The sequence below is a fragment of the Gigantopelta aegis genome, chromosome 12 (genome assembly GCF_016097555.1).
Source record: "Gigantopelta aegis isolate Gae_Host chromosome 12, Gae_host_genome, whole genome shotgun sequence".
Taxonomy (NCBI): Eukaryota; Metazoa; Mollusca; class Gastropoda; order Neomphalida; family Peltospiridae; genus Gigantopelta; species Gigantopelta aegis.
In genome coordinates, this window is record NC_054710.1 from 14,919,192 (window position 1) to 14,941,942 (window position 22,751).

A 22,751-nucleotide genomic window follows, 5' to 3' on the forward strand; every position below is an offset into this window, starting at 1 on the left:
TCAGTCTTCAGTTTTACATTACAAATTATTTATTTAATAAAATAAAACATGTTTTACGGCATTCGTAATTCACACGAAACATGTATACCCTCAGGATAATTCGGAATGTTTTCAATTTTTTTTTAAATCACTGGCATGATTCTGCAAGTAAGGTTTTGATTGTTGGACATAAGCTCCAACTGGCTGCTGTTAGATCCACATGTAATAGTGGAGCTAATTTTAATTAGATTGGGTAAATTATAGATTGTTTTCTACTCTTGCGAAGATAATATGTAAACGAAATTTGAATATTTCCATTGGGAAGATGACACTATTGTTGATTTGTTAAAATGTACATATTTTTTGGCATCCATTTGTAGTGTTAATGAACAAACCAACTTTAAAAGGAAATATAGGATTGTTATTACTTGTTGATTTTTTATAATTGACTTTATCCCACGTGTAAAGGTTTTAACTGTTTTTATTAAAGATGAAAATTCTAAAAAAAAGTTCGATCGTATTTGAAATTTAATTCTAAATGCTTCATAGTTTAAAAAAATCGACCCTGTTCATCCATTAGATCTTTTATAAATATGACACCATTTTTAATAAAGTTTTCATAATATGTGGGTTTCTGGTCAAGTTATTTTACTACCCGCAAAATTAGTTATAGGCTAAAACAATTATAGGTGTTGTTTTATGTTGTCCAAGGCGTCTTGTATTTATTTTATATCAAACAATGTCATTGTGATCTATTTATGTGTTCACTCAAATTGTGTTTTATATTATCAATCATATTTGGTCCTAATTAGTTTCCAAACATTCCATACATTTCGGGGTATTTTGTCTCTTTTGCCCCCATCACCGACCTTTTATGTTTGCCACACGACTCATAGACAGCATACAATCCTCAGTTACGGTGCGATTGTGAACAAGCTTCATTCTGTCAAGCCAGTCCTGGGAGTGGCAGTCCTCCTCTGGGTGGTGCAGGAAGGGTGCAATCTGATTAAAATTAGCTCTACTGGGTCTACCCTGGTAGATCTAACAGCACTGCATGGACTCCCGTGTCTAGGTGACATTTCATGTATAAATTACAATTCAAATATCGACCAATTATACTTCGCCGTTTATAGCGTTATTCGGGAGCATACAAATTCTAAAAATATCGGGCGAGACTATTTATGTAATAGGCGAACTTGTTGGTCTATTTCAACATTAAAAAAACAGGGGGGGGGGGGAGTACAGTAATAAACTCTGGATTGTATACTAGTATAAACAGATGTTATGGCTATACCATTACGTTTTTTTTTTTTCGTCTTGAAACGAATTTTATATAACATTTTATATTGAAATTAGTTTCCGGCATACTTCGTAATTCACCCGAATCATTTCGTATACCCTCGGCATAATCCCGAATGTTTTCAAATTCTTTTTAAATCACTGGCATGATTTTGCAAGTAAGGTTTTGATTAGTCGAATGAAAGGTCAACTGGACATGAGCTCCAATGGGCTGCTGTTAGATCCACATGTAATAGTGGAGCTAATTTTAATTAGATTGAGGAAGGATGCAATCGTCTTGTGTCGTGCTCGCATCGGTCATACGTACCTGACCCATTCATTTATTCAGAAGAAGGATCTTCCACCGCAGTGTGAACACTGTTAAAGGCATACTGTCACAGACCACTGACCTATTAAATGGCCTAACAAAGTATTACCTAAACAAGTATAAATTTGATTTGTCCCTAAATGTACTTTATTCAACCATTTATTTAGCCACGATACTCTTCTTACTAATGATATTTCGTAAAAATAATTGAATTATGGCAATGGTCCATAATTCAAAAGCTAATATTGCCAAGAGGGTTGACATGGATTTTACTCCATCATGGTTCAGTTATGGTGATGCGATAGCTAGATTTGGTTTCTTAATGTACACTGACGTTTAACCATATTTTGTTGGAGTGTATAATCATTTCCAACAAACGCGAAAAGATATATATATTTGGAAGACAAAATGTGATGGAATCATTTCGATTTCACCCACAACTTATTTTGAAATGTCTACGACACATAGACTTTTATTCGAAATTTTAATATATTTATCTGTGATATTCATATACACGACATTTTAACATGCTTGTGATATTTATACTTTGCACAACTCTACAGTTTTTAAATTTTATATTGATGTTGATCATCAGTTAAAGGGAGAGTAAACTCAAACATGAGCCTTATGTGTTGAAAAGATGCATACCCGGACCACCAACACATACCGACACTTTAACGAATTAAAAACACGTAAATTTAGAGTTAATAATTTTAAAAAAACGTTATTATTCCTACTAACTACGGGAAGCCATTTTCTTTTCTTTTCGAGGCGTTCGGAATTCTAGCTTGGGGCGTAGTGACGTCGGTTCCGACCAACTCCTGTGTGTGCACAGTGTAAACAAAGGCAGTTATTTACGACAAGGCGCTTCGCTTTTATCAACCTGACTTCTAAAACAACATAAATGACTTGATAATATAATAAACTATTTAACTAAATTTATTTCAATTTGCATTAATAGAGCGAAATGGGGTTATAGTATTTTTTCTCTCTTAAAAAGTCCAAAGAAAAATGCATATTATTAGGCCTATTGGTAGGGTACGTTGGAGCAAAAACGACCACTCACGATACCCAAGTGATAATTTTCTTTTTTATGGAACTACGTAATTGGTCGGTTTTGTGATTTTAGATGGGGAAAGTCTACTTAATCAAGGGTTTTACATAATTATTTACAGTAATAAAGCAGGAACGGCTGATAATGTCCATTACGATTATGGGGGTGGCCGCGGGGTTATCCCATAATATCCTGTGATCTTCATAAACTAGGCACGTATTTGTTTTATGTCTAGCCATCTTGACTGGTGACCGTCCAGTGTCTGGGGACCGTACAAATATACACCTGCCAATCAGGAATCACAGGTACAGGCCACGGAAAGAAAATACCAATTAACTAAGAAAACACTCCGATTATCATTTCAGTACGTAGGTTAATGAATGGACGAAATATAATACAATTACTTCGACACTTTGACAATGGTGGTTTATTTTGTATTGAAGAATAATGTATACTTATTGCTGGCTTACTGGGATGGATATTATTACATAACATTGCGATGCATCCGCAAAAATTAGGTACGTTTTGTTTCTTCAGTTCTAAGACTAATTCCTGACGTGGCACGTTAAGTATTACGTAACCACCGGCTCGCCAGAGGGCGTATTCACTGGGATGGTACAAAATGGCTGCGCCCTTTATATATAATAGCCGTCACATTTAACCGTTTTATTAGTTAACTATACGATTATACTTGATGATATTAAGCAATATTGTGCATTATATATTGTTGAATATGCATACCAGTCCAAAAGCCTTGCTTAAGCATTCCTTTAATGCATTTTCCCCATTGTTTGACACCCAATAGCCGATGTATTTTTTGTGTTGGGGTGTCGTTAGACATTCATTCATTACGATGCTCAGATGATGAAACATGGCATACCGGTTTATCGTTGCAGCACAAATAAAAACAACAACAACAACAACAAACAGTTAACAAAACAATCACTGTACAATTTAAAATTAAAGTTATAACTGATACTTGAGCTTAGCTTAGCTTAGTAACTGGTTTAACGTGTCCATATACCACTAAGGTTAACCACAAAGATAGGATCTGGGGTCTGACTCGGGACAGGGACAGTTATCGAGTACTAAATCTATAGTAAATAATTTTCATGCAAGAATCATGAAGAATGTCACACGATGTGGGACATAGCGTGTATAGTAATTGGCCGTGTACCGCCGTAATTTAAGTGGGCCGTTTAAAGGGGTGAGACTCAGAGTAGCATAAATACTATGGAATGTGTTATGAAATGTTATGGGAGAGGGAGGTAACGTAACGTTTTCAAATCTATTGTCTCATTTGCAGTCAATCATTGCTATTTTATTCTTTAACAGATGATTTTCTATCTAGTATTTATTACCAAAACAAATATAAATAAGTAAAAACATATATTAATTATATTTTTTTATTAGCAGTTTTTTTTTTTTACTACAATCCACTAGTTAACATTTAATTATACGTCATATAATTACAGGGGAAGCGCTATAGCGAGGTGAGCGTAACATTGATAAGCGTTACGTAATTCTATGGGGTGGGTGGATTGGGGGTCTTAACGTTACAGTAGCCGATGTTTTTTTCGTGCTGGGGTGTCATTAAAAATTATTTCATTCATTCATAATTAATTAATTCATTCATTCGTCGCAACGATAGTAGCAATATCCGGTGTCGATCGCGGGAAGTGATGACGTATGGAACTACTACACATGACGTATCTTCCTTTCTCCCGGGCCTGCCATGTTGAAAGTGAGTAATCTTATTAGTCCCCTTTAGGTTCAACGGAAGGGGTTATAGGTTCTGTCTGTCTGTATGTCTGTCTGTCCCACATATAGTTTTCCATATCCCCCCCCCCCCCCCCCAATAATACCTCGAGATATTGAGCTGGAATTTTGTGTACAGCTTTACCTAGCCCGAATACTCTGACTGTGAGCTAGACGGACATTTGGACATAGCTTGGTCTCTAACTGTAATGAGAGCGTATTTGTCTAAATGTCCGTCTAGCTCTCTTACAGTCAGAGTACTCGGGCTAAGCTTTACCATGTTTTGTTACAGATGGTTTGAGTTTCATGCCGATTTACTAATTTCTGACAGAGTTATGGCTCTTGAACTTAGGAGATATGAAGATTTATTTTTCGTTTTTTTTTTCTTCTGTTTTTGTTTTGTCAATGCATAGCTTTATCATATATTGTTAACTTACACTTACAGATCAAGTTTGACATTCATTGGTGATTTACCCATTTTTGACAGTTAAGAAGACATCATTCATCTCAAATTTTGTGTCTAGCTTTATCATGTTCTGTTGCAGATCAAGTTTGACATTCATTGGCGATGTACCCATTTGTGATGAGTTACGGCCCTTGAACTTCAAAGATACAAAATGTATTTTCCAGACTTGTTTCTTGCAATGCCTCAAGATATTATTATTTTGTGTCTAGCTTTATCATGTTGTTGCAGATCAAGTTTGACTTTCATGAGAATTTAATTTTCACAGTTATGTCTCTTGAAAATGAGTTTTTCTGACTTTTTTTTTAAAACAATGAATGAAGATATTGAGATGAAATTTAGTATATAGGTTTATCATACATGTACTTTTACAATCAAGTTTATAGCAATTTACCCATTTTTCACAGAGTTTTGTCCCTTGAACTTAGGAGATAAAAAAAAGTTGTGGGGTTTGGGTTGTTGCTTTTTTTTTGGGGGGGTGGGGTGGTTCTTTTCTTTTTTTTTCTTTCTTTTTTTGTATCCTGCTGTCTCCTTTCCTTTCTCTCCTTTGAATTCCATCTCATTTCTGCCTAATCTGGCAACTCCTATCTTTCAACTTCGTTCACTGTCCACCTTCACATCCCAGTCCTTGTTTCTCTAACTGTTTTATAGCAACCTCACACATGCAACAGCAATAACAACTGGAAATTGGCTGACTAGTGTGTTTTTAGTGGAGTTCAGGAATCAGTATGTATATTATATAGATATGACATTGCGACTGGCACTTTCCCTTTGTCATGGGAATTGAAACACAAAAATTAAATGGCTGATCATGTATTTAATAAATTTTCAGGATTATTATTTTGCCATGAAAAGTGAAAAAGTGAAGTACTAGCTGTTAGTGACAATGTATAGGACTTGCCTGGACATAGTGATGGTGTTTTTTATTTACCTGCAATATGTGGAAGGTTAGTTAATTTACACTTTCATTTCAAAAACTCCTTAGAATTTAAAAGAGTACCAGTACCTACTACACATGTATATATACTTGTATTTATTTATTCAAATCAATATATCTATTTTGCCACTGGCATAGCCAGGATTTTACATTGTGGGGCCAACCTATATTGGTGTGAGGGAGGGCAACCCACACTATGTGTAAATATGCATACATGTATGATGTTATAAAATTTAATAGTTTAAAAAAAAAGTTTGATAAGGGGGGCCATGGTCCCTGTGCCCCTTCCCTACACCACTGTATTTTGCATTATGAAACGTTATGGGGGAATGGAAGTGGTGTTTGTTAAGTGTTACGTAATGCTTTCAAAATATGTCTTTATATATATATATATATGATAATAAAAAATGGGAATTATTTATATTTGATTGGGAATGTTTGCTGTGTACTTTTAGGTGGAGCCGTTCTTGAAATAATGCCGTGTGTTACAAACTGGTTTGATGGAGTGCCGCTGAATTTGACGTGCGTTCTCGTGAGTGGAACAGTTGACACCAAAGTCAGTTTCTCGAGAAATGCCGAATCGAAAGTGCAGTGTAATTCTGCTTTTGCCGATTGTTTTACGCACGATCCCGCGTACAGCCATCTTGGACATTCTTCACAGTCTATGACAATGCTGATTCACAGTTTTAATGAAGGAAAAGATAACACAGCGTGGACGTGCATTGATAGCAGCCCCCCTGTATCGCCCATCCCGTGTATCATTAGTTTATCAGGTAAGTAAAAAAATAGAGTAAAGTTTGTTTTATTTAACAACGCCACTAGAGCATTTTTTATCTTATCATCGGTTATTGGACGTCAAATATATGGTCATTCTGACACTGTTTTTTAGAGGAAACCCGCTGTTGCCACATAGGCTACTCTTTTACGACAGGCAGCAAGGGTCTTTTATTTGCGCTTCCCACAGGCAGGATAGCACAAACCATGGCCTTTGTTGAACCAGTTATGGATCACTGGTCGGTGCAAGTGGTTTACACCTACCCATTGAGCCATGCGGAGCACTCATTCAAGGTTTGGAGTCGGTATCTGGATTAAAAATCCCATGAATCGATTGGGATCCGAACCCAGTACCTACCAGCCTGTAGACCGATGGCCTAACCATGACGCCACCAAGGCCGGTATATTAGGTAAGTATAGCACAGGGCTCGAACTTAACAAAAGCATTGCCGTCAGTGAGAAATAAATTGCCATGGGTTGGGAGTATCACTGATGGCACTTTTTTCTTCTTCTTTTTTTTATTTAACGACGCACTCAACACATTTTAGTTATGGTTATATGGCATCAAACATATGGTTAAGAACCATACAGATAATGAGAGAGGAAACCCGCTGTCGCCACTTAATGGGATACTCTTTTCGATTAGCAGGAAGAGGTCTTTTATATGCACCATCCCACAGACAGGGTAGTACATACCACAGCATTTGATATACCAGTCATGGTACACTGGCTGGAACGAGAGAAAAATCAGAGGAAACCTAGCTGCTGCATTTTTCTTAATGCAGCAAGGAATCTTTTATTTACACTTTCCCATAGACAGAAAAGCACATACCATGGTCTTTGACCAGTTGTGGTGCACTGGTTGGAACATTTGAATGGATCCACCAAGGTGGTTCGATCCTGCGATGTAAGCACCTCAAGCGAGCTAAATCCCACGCCCTCATTACATGGAAAAGATCTTGAGTAAAACTTGCACATATTGACACACAAAAAAACCCATTTGTTTTGTTTAACGACACCACTAGAGCAGATTGATTAATTAATCATCGGCTGTTGGATATCAAATATTGACACAAAGAAGTCTTGAATAGCACACATTAAATAATCACTGAAGCAATATAATTAGAAAGTTTGTTTTGTTTAACGACACCTCTAGAGCACATTGATTTATTAACAGCGAGCCTGTTACAGTTATCAAACCGAGCCAAATAACCACGATATCAAAACGTAGTAACGTGATTTTTTTTTTATCATGCAACCCCTTTCAACTTATATTTTTGTAATATGTTTCAGTCAAAAGCGGTATAGAATCTATTAGTTTTATTGTGTAGAAACTACTACCGGAAGTCTGACAATAGCAGGTGTCTGAAAGTATCTTGGGAATGGCATGGCCAGCCTAAAAGTTATGTTTTTCCAAATTTTAAATAAAATACTTTGATTATATTTCAAAGTCTTTTGTGTCACAACATTACAATTTTGGTACCTTTTTCTGTGAAAATAAACTCAAGTTTATGTGTGACCTGAAGATCTACATCACTGGCTGCTAGCTAGTAAACATTCTTTGCAGGAAGCTACTTGCTTTTTTGTTTCAAAATGTTTAACTAAAAACGCTGGCTAGTTCCGAATGGGAGCGAATAATGGAGAATTGCAAAATAAGAGGTAATTTTACATTACAGGAAGTGTAAATGTTATTATATTTATTTATGCCATTCAGCAATTATTGTTGTAAAGGGATGTTTGAAAAATGTGAAAACTACCTACCTGAAAATTTAGCAAACCTCACAACTCATTTCCTAGTGACATGATAACACATTGAATTATCAGATAGGGGTTATCAGGTCAATAGGAAGCATGGTTCAATATAAACACCACTTTTTTGTTAAGTCGAAGATGGCAGCGAACATGGAGGTTGTATTTCTGGAATTCATCTTTGTTCACACAGTGCATGTACGGTAGTCGAATGGACTTGAGCAATAAAAAGACGCTCGCAAAGTGTGGCATCGGCTAAGTACATAGAAGGCTGATGGCAATGCAGATCAAAATATGAGAAATGATCAGAAACTGTTAACAAGGCCTTGCATATTATATTGTATTGTATTGTATTATAAATTGTATTATATTATTATCAGGGTTTCAGTCAAAGTGTAAAACGGATATGGTGCCAAATATTTTTGCAGATTTTTTTTTTTTAAGTTAACTTTTTGACCAAATTAATTACTCTTATCATTACTGTAATTACTTAACCCTAACCCAAAACTTAACCCATATTCTTGATTGGGAGGGGGGAGGGGCATTCAATTCCATAGTACCATACCCAAACATTTCTTTTTGTCAGAAGCACATTTTATTATAGTGTATTGCATTGCATTATACTGTTTGAATTAAAATTGGCAATGGTGTTCGGTATATCACAAAAATAAAATTATTTGACAAAAGTACATTAGATTTCTGAGCGAGACCAGAACTGGGTCTGTGTGGATTTTCAAACAGTAGATCCTGAGCCAAGTTTGTGCCAAATTTTCAGGTTAGTATCCAGAGAGTGAACAATCAATGGTACGTGTAAGGAAGCCCTCTAGTTTGTTTTTGTTCATTTAACTGTTTAGATGTTTTCTCTTCCAGCTAAATATGCTGTCAGCCATGAAGATATGACCTCACTAGAGAAAGTTACTATACCATTCAATGTGTCCGTGACTGGAATCTGTACTTACCAACTGCCAACTTGTACCTGGACATATATGGTATGTTCATTAAAAGAAAGAAAGAAAGAAATGTTTTATTTAACGACACACTCAACACATTGTATTTACGGTTATATGGCGTGAGACATATGGTTCAGGACCACACAGATATTGAGAGAGGAAACCCACTGTCACCACTTCATGGGCTACTCTTTTCGATTAGCAGCAAGGGATCTTTTATATGCACCATCCCACAGACAGGGTAGTACATACCACGGCCATTGATATACCAGTCGTGCACTGGCTGGAACGAGAAATAGCCCAATGGGCCCACCGACGGGGATCGATCCCACATCGACCACGCATCAAGCAAGCGCTGTACCACTGGGCTACGTCTCGCCCCACTTATGTTAATTAAGTGATCGTTTTATACATAGTGGTGTTCATGCATTTACCGTTACATGGTATATGGTATGTTCATGCATTTACCGTTGCATGATATATGGTATGTTCATTCATTTACCGTTGCATGATATATGGTATGTTCATTCATTTACCGTTGCATGATATATGGTATGTTCATGCATTTACCGTGGCATGATATATGGTATGTTCATGCATTTACCGTTACATCATATATGGTATGTTCATTCATTTACCGTTGCATGATATATGGTATGTTCATGCATTTACCGTTACATGATATATGGTATGTTCATTCATTTACCGTTGCATGATATATGGTATGTTCATGCATTTACCGTTACATGATATATGGTATGTTCATGCATTTACCGTTGCATGATATATGGTATGTTCATTCATTTACCGTTGCATGATATATGGTATGTTCATGCATTTACCGTGGCATGATATATGGTATGTTCATGCATTTACCGTTGCATGATATATGGTATGTTCATTCATTTACCGTTGCATGATATATGGTATGTTCATTCATTTACCGTTGCATGATATATGGTATGTTCATGCATTTACCGTGGCATGATACATGGTATGTTCATTCATTTACCGTGGCATGATAGATGGTATGTTCATTCATTTACCGTTGCATGATACATGGTATGTTCATGCATTTACCGTTACATGATACATAGTATGTTCATTCATTTACCATTACATGATACATAGTGGTGTTCATGCATTTACCGTTACATGATAGATGGTATGTTCATTCATTTACCATTACATGATACATAGTATGTTCATTCATTTACCATTACATGATACATAGTATGTTCATTCATTTACCATTACATGATAGATGGTATGTTCATGCATTTACCGTTGCATGATAGATGGTATGTTCATGCATTTACCATTGCATGATATATGGTATGTTCATTCATTTACCATTGCATGATATATGGTATGTTCATGCATTTACCGTGGCATGATATATGGTGTGTTCATTCATTTACCGCGGCATGATATATCATATGTTCATTAGTTTACCTGGACATACACGATATGTTCATTAGTTTACCTAGACATATACGATATGTTCATTAGTTTACCTAGACATATACGATATGTTCATTAGTTTACCTGGACATATACGATATGTTCATTAGTTTACCTGGACATATACATAGGGCTAGCTCTGGCACTAGCCAAATTCGCCAACTTGCGAATTTCAAAATCAGTTGGCAAATTTAAATAATTTCATGAAATAATTGATTTTTGAAGTTTGCTAGATAATTTGGCAAAATATTTTGCTGACCCATAGCCAACTCTGATTAACAGTGTGTATACAGTACCTTAATTTCCTTGGGCATATATAGTATGTTCATCAATTTACCTGGACATGAATAGTATGTGCATTAATTCACTTGGACATACCTGGATATAAATACATATACGGTATGTTCATAAATTTACCTGGATATAAATACATATACAGTAAGGTATGTTCATAAATTTACCTGGATATAAATACATATACGGTAAGGTATGTTCATTAATTTACCTGGATATAAATACATATACGGTAAGGTATGTTCATTAATTTACCTGGATATAAATACATATACGGTAAGGTATGTTCATAAATTTACCTGGACATATATGGTATGTTTTTTTATTTACCCAGATATATACATTGTATGGTATGTTTATTAATTTACCTGCATATATAGTGTATTTTCATTAATTTACCTTGACATATGGTATGTTCATTAATTTACCTGGATATATAGGATTAGTTTACCTGGATATATAGGATTAGTTTACCTGGATATATACAGTATGTTCATAAAGTTACCTGGACATATACAGTATGTACATTAATTTACCTGGATATATACATATGTACATTCATTTACCTGGACATATTTGGTATATACACTAATTTACCTGGATATATACAGTATGTACATTAATATAATTGGATATACATGTATATGGTATGTACCTTTAACTTACCTGGACATATACGGGATGTAGGGACTGGACGGTAATTTAAAGCACTTGCCTGATGTTCAGTCACACTCAATACATTTTATTTAAGGTTGTATGGTGTCAGACATAGATATAAGGGCCCTATGGGCAACCTAGGGAGACACCACAGCATCGTAAAGGTCTAAAATTAACGAGCTACTCTCGATTCACTAATATCAAAACCTATATTAGCTCGGCCATTTACCTTTCGACCGACCGTTCAAAATTGCGCCAAATTCCCTCATTCATAATTGCGCACCCTTTTCTAACTTCTCCATTCAAATTCCATAGTACCACCACCACCCCAACCCGCCTGCTAACGATTTGATCGGGCTGCTGGTGCTCCCTGGCACCTGCCAGTGCAGGCGGTCCCTCCTCTCCCCTCCTCCCACCTTTCCTGTCATGCACTACAACAGCTTGTTCTGAATGTGCACGTAAAACCATATGACATGACATGACATGATACATACAGTTGAATCCCGTTGGCTTGAACACCGTCGGTGCTCAAGAAAGTGTTCGACCCATCGGTTATTTCAACCTAACCATTCGGTTAACATCGTGTAAGTTTAACTCGGGACCTAATTTTTGGTTCGAGCATTGCGGTGTATTCGACCCTTCCTTACTTTCATGTATGGGATCTGTAGAGTTAGTTTAAAAAATTAAATTGGAATATATCGCTGTGTTGCAGTGTATTCGACCCTCCCTAGTTTGACCCAATGAGATTCTACTGTATATTATTTTTTATTCAACAATTTTTTACCATTCCTTTGCAGATGCAAGGTATGTCTGAGAAAAGAATGATACCAAGTGGTCAAACACATATAAACAACACTACAGCATCCTGTAACGCAGGAGATCAACAAGCAACTTGCATTTTGAAAATCGACTTCGTGCCAGAAGAGTTTTTCAACAGAGGAGTGTCTCTGCATGTATCAATTACCCATCCCTCATTGATGGGCAGTTCCACTCCAATAGACATTGTCAGCTCAACAATGTTTTTCACAGGTTGGTACTCTACACAATTAAGGGCCACCAGATATTTTCAGCATTTTTCTTTAAATATGGGGGTGGGGTAGGGGGGATGTAGCCCAGTGGTAAAGCGCTCACTCGATGCACAGTTGGGTTGGGATCGAACCCCATCCATGAACCCATTGGGCTATTTCTCGTTCTAGCCAGTGCACCACAACTGGTATATCAAAGGCTGTGGCATGTACTACCCTGTCTGTGGGATGGTGCATATAAAAGATCCCTTGCTGCTAATCGAAAAGAGTAGCCCATGAAGTGGCGACAGCGGGTTTCCTCTCTCAATATCTGTGTGGTCCTTAACCATATGTCCAACGCCATATAACCGTAAATAAAATGTGTTTAGTGCATTGTTAAATAAAAGATTTCTTTCTTTCTTTCTTTGTTTACTTATTTTTGCAGTCTTCTGAGCTTGCTGGTGTTGAAGTTCTGTATGAAAGCTATTTTCAACAAAATTAACAAAAACACAATGAGATGTTTATGAATCTGCTGAGCGGTATATCGAGTGGCTAAAAGCTGTTTTATTCAAACGGTTACAGATTAATGTTTCATGCACTCGGGCTACAGGACATTACTGGACATTTGATCTAAAGCCATTAACTGGAGGATTAACATCTACTGCATTCGACTCTCCATGTTTGTTTAATTTTAATTGTATTTTAGATGCGTCACAGTAACATGGAGATAACATTGCAAAGCTTGGTATTAAATAGGTTCATATTTTATAAGCAAAACATCAATAAATCAGACTCACCCTACCCCAGTTAAGTGCCACCTTGTATGCCCATGGGTAAGTCTACATGTACATAGCACAGTCATAATTCCCGCATTCTTTGTTCATATCAGGGATCCGATATGGACAACCATTTTTAGACGACTTTGCAAATAATTTTACGTTGAAAATGGAAATTTTTATACTTAGCTAAACAGAAGAATGGTGATCAAATATAGGTGACTTAATTTTGGAGCATGTTAGTACCATATGTGCAGACCTGTCAACCTTTAGTCAAGAGAAAGCAGGAGGTGTGTGTTGAAAAAGCAGGAGATTTTGTCAAAAAGCAGGAGATTTCTTAAATTCACACAATTTAACCCAAAATTGCAAGATTTAAAAAAAACATTATTACAGTAAATTATATGAATACTATATAATGTCATATATACTTCTTAACCTTAGATCTTGGCATTAAAAAACAAACAAAAAAAACAAAACTTTTTTTTAATAAAAATTTTTTAAAGTTTAAATATTATTATGATTTAATACATATTTTAAAAAATAATAATATTTTATCCAAAAATGTTAAGAACATGAACAGGAAATAAAAAATTTAATTAGTACATTTACGGTATTACACTTACAGCCTTACAGGTTGCGTTACATTATCATTTGTGGTTCGTGTACCTAAGTACCAAAGACAAATTTATATAAATCTTATAAATTAATATTCAGTTTTTACTATAATGAGGAACGGTGGCGTGGTACTTATTTAAAATCATTATAATGATGCAATAAACATTGTATTTTCATTAATCATAAGTAAAACCTCATTACGGACATCGTATGAAATATACCGGAATTATACCCATTTCCGTGAGTAACTTTATGTCAATGTCAAACACAACATTTTTTAATTGTACAAAAATAATTTCTTGAAGAGTACCCTTATAACCAACATTTTACTGCACAAACATACAAAATTAACTGACACAAGTATGTTTATACAGCTAATTGGTCTTTTCGTTGTCTTGCTGTGACATGTGATTTTAACATGCATCGTGTGTATCGCTGTCAACTCGGAGTCTGGCAGTTCAGATTCGTCATAGTTGCATTATGTAATCCAGTGGGAAGACATTTTACAATTCAGAGGTGTTATTAGAACTAAATTGGATAGTTGTTGTTGTTTTTATGCAACACTGAATGTCAATACACAGCCTGTTGAATTAGCGGCAACACGCTTCGTAGCCATTACGATGACAACAAACATTATAATAACACGTCATTTTATAAACGCCATGTGTTTTTTTAACAATATAAATAGGCTATCCCAAAATTCTCACTTCGGCAAAGGTTAAACAGTCGGGACAATTCGGCCTGTTACATTCTCAGAAACCGAAAGTAGTCGACATTTTCTGAATGAGAAAAAAAAGGTAGAGTTACTTCCCTTGTGTTATTTTGACAAAAGAGGATCGATTTTTTTTTTTATGCTTACAAAAATGTCATTTAACAGGAGAAACTGTCTCCAGCACAGGTTAAAGGAGATTTGATCAAATACCGGGAGACTCCCGCGGAATCCGGGAGGGTTGACAGGTCTGTATGTGAGCTCAGTCGGTTGAGTGCTCACTTGAGGTACTTGCGTCGCAGGATTGAACCACCTCGATAGATCCATTCAACTGATTGGTTTTTTTCTCGTTCCAACCAATGCACCACAACTGGTCAAAGGTCGTGGTATGTGCCTTCCTGTCTGTGAGAAAGTGCATATAAAAGATCCCTTGCTGCTAATGAAAAAATGTAGCGGGTTTACTCTGATGACTACATCTCAGAATTACCAAATGTTTGATATCTAATAGCTGGTGATTAATTAATCAATGTGCTCTAGTGGTGTCATTAAATAAAACCTTTAACATATGTGAATATAAGCGCATAAAACAATGATATACACATGCCATAGATCTATACTATAGTTGTAAGTAACGATACTAATCATGTATACAATTTACATTTATAACATATACATTCATGATTATCTCGATGCACAAGGGGCGGAACATAGCTCAGTGGTAAAGTCTATTTCTTGTTCAATCCAGTGCTCCACAACTGGTATATCAAAGGTTGTGGTATGTACTATCCTGTCTGTGGGATGGTGCATATATGTACATGAAAAGAGCCCTATAATTGTTACTAATGGATAAAAATTACTAAATATTTGACATCCAATGATGAATAAATCAATGGGCTCTAGTGGAAGGAAGGAATGTTTTATTTAATGACGCACTCAACACATTTTATTTACGGTTATATGGCATCAGACATATGGTTAAGAACAACACAGATACTGAGAGAGGAAACCCGCATGGGCTACTCTTTTCGATTAGCAGCGATGGATCTTTTTTATACCACAGCCTTTGTTACATCAGTTGTGGAGCACTGGCTGAAACGAGAAATAGCCTAATTAATTAACTGGGAATCGATCGTAGTTCGACCACGTATCAGGCGAGCGCTGTACCACAGAGCTACATTTGTATGTCCCGCCCGTATGTATACAGATTATGGACAAATGGAATTTGTAGTTTATAGCAGTGATTGTGATTGCTCTACTAACTGACCGTTCATAGCATATGTCTGGTCATTCATAGTGTATGTTTGGTCATTCATTGTGTATGTCTAACCATTCATAGCGTATGTCTGGTCGTTCATAGTGTATGTCTGACTGTTCATAGCGTATGTCTGGTCGTTCATAGTGTATGTCTGACTGTTCATAGCATATGTCTGGTCGTTCATAGCATATGTCTGACTGTTCATAGCGTATGTCTGGTCGTTCATAGCGTATGTCTGACTGTTCATAGTGTATGTCTGGTCATTCATAGTGTATGTCTAACCATTCATAGCGCATGTCTGGTCGTTCATAGTGTATGTATGTCTGGTCGTTCATAGCGTATGTCTAACCGTTCATAGTGTATGTCTGGTCGTTCATAGCGTATGTATAACCGTTCATAGCATGTCTGGTTGTTCATAGCATATGTCTGGTCATTCATAGCGTATGTCTGACTGTTCATAGCGTATGTCTGCTCGTTCACAGCGTATGTTTGACTGTTCATAGCGTATGTCTGGTCATTCATAGTGTATGTCTGACTGTTCATAGCGTATGTCTGGTCGTTCATAGTGTACGTCTGGCCGTTCATAGCGTATGTCTGACTGTTCATAGCATATGTCTGACTGTTCATAGCGTATGTCTGGTCATTCATAGCGTATGTCTGGTTGTTCATAGCGTATATGTCTGGTCGTTCATAGCATATGTCTGGTCGTTCATAGCGTATGTCTAACTGTTCATAGCGTATGTCTGGTCGTTCATAGCTTGTGCCTGGTCGTTCATAGCGTATGTCTGGTCATTCATAGCATGTCTGGTCGTTCATAGTGTATGTATGGTCATTCATAGCGTATGTCTAACCGTTCATAGTGTATGTCTGACCGTTCCTATATGTCTGACCGTTCCTATAATATGTCAGGTCGTTCATAGCGTATGTCTGGTCGTTCATAGCGTATGTCTGGTCATTCATAGCGTGTGTCTGGTCATGGAGGTGTTATAGCGGTTACTGTAATTGCTCTGTTAACTGACCGTTCATAGCCTATGTCTGGTCATGGAGATGTTATAGTGGTTACTGTAATTGCTCTGTTAACCGACTAATTGTTCTGTTAACTGACCATTCATAGCCTATGTCTGGTCATGGAGATGTTATAGCGGTTACTGTAATTGCTCTGTTAACTGACCGTTCATAGCCTATGTCTGGTCATGGAGGTGTTAAAGTGGTGACTGTAATTGCTCTGTTAACTGACAGTTTTCTGTATTTTCAGAACCTACTAATGTGGTGCCCGTGACTGACCTGATGCTAGGTAGTGTGACGGGAACTGTGGTCGCTCTCTTCCTGTTTGTTGCTATTCCTTTTGGTTGGATAATCTACAAGAGGTAATTATAGAACTCGTAAGAAATTTATCTCTTTGCGAGTTGATTTGTGTCCAGGCTGGGTTGGAGGGGTATTTACAGGGAACGGTAAATTTTTGTATTCAAAAATTTGATTAGCGATATTTTTAGTCAGTTGAAATTTAATTAGCCTATCTCATGGTCCATTCCTTGACGTGGTGAGGTAGCTTGCATGTCTCAATGACTTGGAGAGCTATGCCAGCTGGAGCATCAGCTCCTGGTAGGGTCACCCAAGCTGGACTGGTCAAAGGGTAGAGACTAGACTAATATGGACCGAACAGCCAGAGGATGCGATTCACGAAAGACAATTGTCTAGGAGAAGCAAACTCCAAAATCAAAACTGGGCTGGAGAGGCTCAGAATTCTAGTAAGGAAACTCTCCTAGGAGAAGGAAAACTCTAAACTCAAACCAAGTCCACTGAAGTCAGAGTATAGGAGCTATGCATCAGTATTAGTGTGGAAACCGAAAGGAATTAATGTCTGTTCATGCACCAATAAATGTCTGTACATGCACCAAGAAATGTCTGTACATGCACCAAGCTCTATGATCATCATCAATTAGCAACTATACTGTTTAATGTTTTAAAATCGTGTAGCTATTTTTAAAACTGGCACAGTGAATCGCGATGCATGGTATATATGTGCTTTCCAATCTGTGGGAAAGTGCATATAAAAGATCCTTTTCTGCATTAGGAAAAATGTAGCTTATTATCTAAATTGTGCACTCAATTTATTATCTCAAGCTATCAATGTATAATGTCAATTTTAAGCACTCAACATGTATGTCTTTTTCTTTTGCAATTCTCGTTTTTGGCTATACAGTACTGATGCAGAAGTTGAGAGCTCAAGATAATAAGTCGAGTGCTGGAGATAATAAATTGAACACTCAAAATAATAACTTGAGCACTAAGAATAATAAGTTGAGCACTAAGAATAATAAGTTGAGCACTAAGAATAATAAGTTGAGCACTTGAGATAACAAGTCAAGCATTTGAGATAACAAATCGAGCACTCAATAATAAGTCAAGAGTTTTAACATAACAAGTTGAGCATTCAGGATAATCAGTCAAATGCTCGAGGTAATATAAGTCAAGACACTTGAGATAATAAGTCGAGTGCTTAAGATAATAAGTCAATTGCTCAAGTTAATAAGTTGAGCAGTTGAGATAATAAGTCAAGAGCTCGAGATAACAAGTCAAGTGTGCATTCAGCATGCGCAGAAAAACAAACAAGGTCGATCGATGTTCACTTGTGGCTTAAAAGTACTTTGATGACGTCAAATTAGGAAAATGTAGATATGAAATGCACATTTCCAAGTGCAGATGATGTTAATGGAAAGTGGGCCTTATATTGAGATCTTGACTTACATTGATGTCGAGGGCTGAACCTATTATCTTGAGGTCTCAAATTATATTGTCGGATGCTATACTTATCTTTTGTCAATGCGTACATACCTTCAGTGGTATATAATCATGATAACAGGTCCGAGAGCTTGACATTACAAGTTGAAATATTGAGATAATAAGTTAAGCACTCGATAAATCATTTATTCTCTTTATTTGTTATTTCAATGCTAATCTTTGGCATACTGTTAAAGTGGTTATCATAACACCAAGAGAAATAACGCTATTTTGTGTTGTGTAACTTTTGGGAAACACTAAAACAAATGTGGCCATTTTATGTCACACAGTAAATAAAGCATAGATTTTTATCTTTCTTTACAGGAAGAAACTACGGAAACGTGAAGATAGGATGAAAATAATTACTAGAACTGTCGAAAACCAAAAGCAAGTTGACAACCCTGCTTTCTCATATATGCCACCTAATACCTGAATACAGGTGTAGAAATGGTGATAAACACTGCAATTTGACAGGGTCTTGTTTCTCTTTTCCTATGAAACCATATCAGTAAACAAGCTCATAATGCAGCAAGTCAATTTTTGTTTAATATTTTTTTTTATCCCACTGGTCCCTTTCCTTTCTAGGGGTGGGACGTAGCCCAGTGGTAAAGCGTTCGCTTGATGTGCGGTCAGTCTAGGATCGATCCCCTTCAGTGGATCCATTGGGCTATTTCTCGTTCCAGCCACAACTGGTGTAACAAAGGCTGCGGTATGTACTATCCTGTCTGTGGGATGGTGCATATAAAAGATCCCTTGCTGCCAATCGAAAAAGAGTAGCCCAAGAAGTGGCGACAGCAGGTTTCCTCTCACAATATATGTGTGGTCCTTAAACATATGTTTGACGCCATATAACCGTAAATAAAATGTGTTGAGTGCGTCGTTAAATAAAACATTTCCTTCCTTTCCTTTCTCTCCTTTGAATTCCTCCCGATCTGGCAGCTCCTATCTTTCAACTTCTGTCGCTGTCCACCTCCACATCCCAGACCTTGTCTCACAACCGCGACAGGTGCTTGTTACTTGTGGCTATCTGTGCCACATACCTGCCATTTTCCCCATCAGCTTTAGCAGTGGTTTACATGTGCTCTGACCTCTTCAGAGAGTGTTCAGTAGTTACATGTACTTCTGGCATTGTTAAGAGGTACTTGTAAGGGAACCGATGAATTGGCATGTAACTACAAATTGTATAATGGTGAAAACATATTATTAACTTTTAAATCCATACCAACTGTTATAACATATTTTGTAAAAACAATTTATGGAAATAAAAAGGTTTCTTTATAAATTATTACCAAATTGTATAGATTAAAGTTCATTTCTAAAATACAGGGGTGAAAAAAAAAGAAGTTTGTTTTGTTTAACGACACCACTAGAGCACATTTTATTTATTAATCATTGGCTATTGGATGTCAAACATTTGGTAATTTTGACATATATTCTAAGGATGGAAACCCGCTACATTTTTGCCCGTGGTAAAGCACTCGCTCGATGCGCAGTCAGTCTGGGATCAGTCAGTCGTTCCAGCCAGTGCACCAGGACTGCCCATTGTATGTACTACCCTATCTGTGGGATGGTGCATATAAAAGATCCCTTGCTGCTATTGAAAAGTGGCAACAGCAGGTTTCCTCTCTCAATATCTGTGTGGTCCTTAACCATACGTCTGATGCCATATAACCATAAATAAAATGTGTCGAGTGCGTTGTTAAATAAAACATTTCCTTCCTTCATTCATTTGCCGCAAACGGATTATAGATTACCGGTACATTATGATGGGTTTATGTTTTTTATTATTACTCACTTTGATTCCTTTATGTTTCAGTATTTTACTGTTTGTCATTTCCTTTTTAACAGAAAGTTATATTTTGTGAACTGGGAATATTGGCATGCTCGAACGATGTCCAACATGTTTTCATTTCTCCTAAGTTCAAGGGCCATAACTTTGTGAAAAATTGGTAAATCGTCATGAAAGTTAAACCTAATCTGTAACGGAACATGATACAGGTAACACAAAATGTCAGCTCAATATGTTGATCTCGAGGCATTGCCAAAAAAAAAAGTTGTGGAGCACTGGCTGGAACGAGAAATAGCCCAATGGGTCTACTGACGGGGATCGATCCTAGACTGACCGCGCATCAAGTGAACGCTTTACCACTGGAATACATCCCGCCCCTGTTGATTAGTTAAAAGTATCATAGGTTTACATACATGTATTTAACATACTGGCATTGGCTATGATGAATTTTACTTGTAGAAAGCAGAAAATTGCATGTTAGAATGGCATGTTTTCAAAATTTGTTATATAGTGTCGGACATACGGTTGACCACACTGATAATGAAAGAGGAAATCTGTTGCTGCCTCACAATGGGCTATTTGGAAGATTAGCAGCAAGGGATCTTTTATATGCAGTATCTCTGTTAGAAAAACATGTCCAGTTAGATTTGAATGAGGTGAGTCTTTGGTGCAACCATAATAAGATGTCTCTTAACTTAAATAAAACTAAAATCATGCTTATTGGTTCTTCTAAAAAACTGACCTCGATTGCAGAAACCTCAACAGCATTGACTGTATATGTAGATCACATACCAGTGCAATGTTCCACTTCTGAAAAATTTCTTGGTGTACACATTGACCCAACACTGACATGGGCTAACCACATAAATGCCATTATTAAAAAATCTTCTTATTTATTATACATTTTTCGACAAAACAGAAAATATCTTGACCAAAAGACCAGATTAATATTCTACAGCTCTTACATATTACCTCACTTAGACTATTGCTCCACAATTTGGGGAACCTGTTCAAAACATTCTATAGGAAAACTTCAAAAAATCCAAAATCAAGCTGCAAGACTTATTACTGAAAAAAGCAAAGAAATGTCCACTGCAGAAATAATTAGCTCTCTCAAATGGCTTAAAATCAAAGAGAGAATTGACTTTAGAACCTGCCAGTTTGTCTACAAAGTCCTCAACAAACTATCTCCATCATATCTAGAAACAATGTTTCAAACAACTTCAGAAATTCACTCCTTAAATCTGAGGTCAACTCAACATAATCACCTTTATGAATTAAAACCAAGAACAGAATTTTATCGCCATAGTTTTTCATGCAGGGGAGCTAAACTGTGGAACACACTGCCTTCAAAGATAAAATATTCTCAATCCCTCACCTCATTCAAATCCAGTTATTTTAAGCACTATTCAAATAATAATCAATTTTAAGATATACCTTTGTTCTTGATTTTGTGTTTGTTAAAATAATTATGATGTATTGAGTTATCACTGACTCAAGTTTCTTAACAAATTGATTTAAATATTATTTATATATTCATAATATGTGCTATTGTTCCTCATGCTATACATATTACATGTATGTTGATGTTGTTTCTTTGAATGTATGTATGTATAATATCATGTATAGATTAGAGAGGGCCTCATGGGAGACCAGTCACCTTGTACTGAATGTGTTTACCCTCTGAAAATAAAGAATTTTATTATTATTATTATTATTATTATCCTACAGACAAGATAGTACATACATGTACCACAGCCTTTATTACACCAGTTGTGGAGCACTGAATGGAACGAGAAATAGCCCAATGGGTCCACTGACGGGGATCGATCCTAGACCGACTGCGCATCAGGCCAGTGGTTTACTAATGGGCTACGTCCCACCCCATAATACTAAACGAGTTCAGCTACATTCCAATACAAAGTCCTTCGTAATAATTTGAGAGTTTGTTATTCACAATATTTGCAATTGTAACAAATTATTTGACTGGCTCGTACAGTTGTTCATTGTATGTCGTTATTTCATTTGATCCAAATATTTTGTACAGGACTGTTTTGCTTATACAATGAAACCCTTTCAAATCGGACACCCTTGGGACCAAGACAAATGTCCCGTTTTTAAGAGGGATCCGGTTTAG

General features: G+C 36.5%; 1 protein-coding gene across 1 annotated transcript; it reads left to right on the forward strand.

Moving 5' to 3' along the window:
- Positions 1 to 4,189: 4,189 nt before the first annotated feature.
- On the forward strand, positions 4,190 to 19,463 carry LOC121386798. Its single transcript, XM_041517814.1, has 7 exons — positions 4,190 to 4,383; positions 5,693 to 5,807; positions 6,253 to 6,570; positions 9,191 to 9,309; positions 12,483 to 12,714; positions 17,300 to 17,411; positions 19,150 to 19,463. Exons 2-7 carry the CDS (start codon positions 5,747 to 5,749, stop codon positions 19,256 to 19,258), a joined length of 951 nt encoding a protein of 316 aa, XP_041373748.1. The 5' UTR covers positions 4,190 to 4,383; positions 5,693 to 5,746; the 3' UTR covers positions 19,259 to 19,463.
- The last annotated feature ends 3,288 nt before the right edge of the window (positions 19,464 to 22,751 follow it).

Bases quoted from the DNA above. Each gene is read 5' to 3' on its own strand.
- LOC121386798 (XM_041517814.1), top strand. From the start codon at position 5,747: ATGTATAGGACTTGCCTGGACATAGTGATGGTGTTTTTTATTTACCTG. The intron at 5,808-6,252 runs GTTAGTTAATTT...GTGTACTTTTAG, and splicing joins TTACCTGCAATATGTGGAAG to GTGGAGCCGTTCTTGAAATA. The intron at 17,412-19,149 runs GTAATTATAGAA...CTTTCTTTACAG, and splicing joins GGTTGGATAATCTACAAGAG to GAAGAAACTACGGAAACGTG.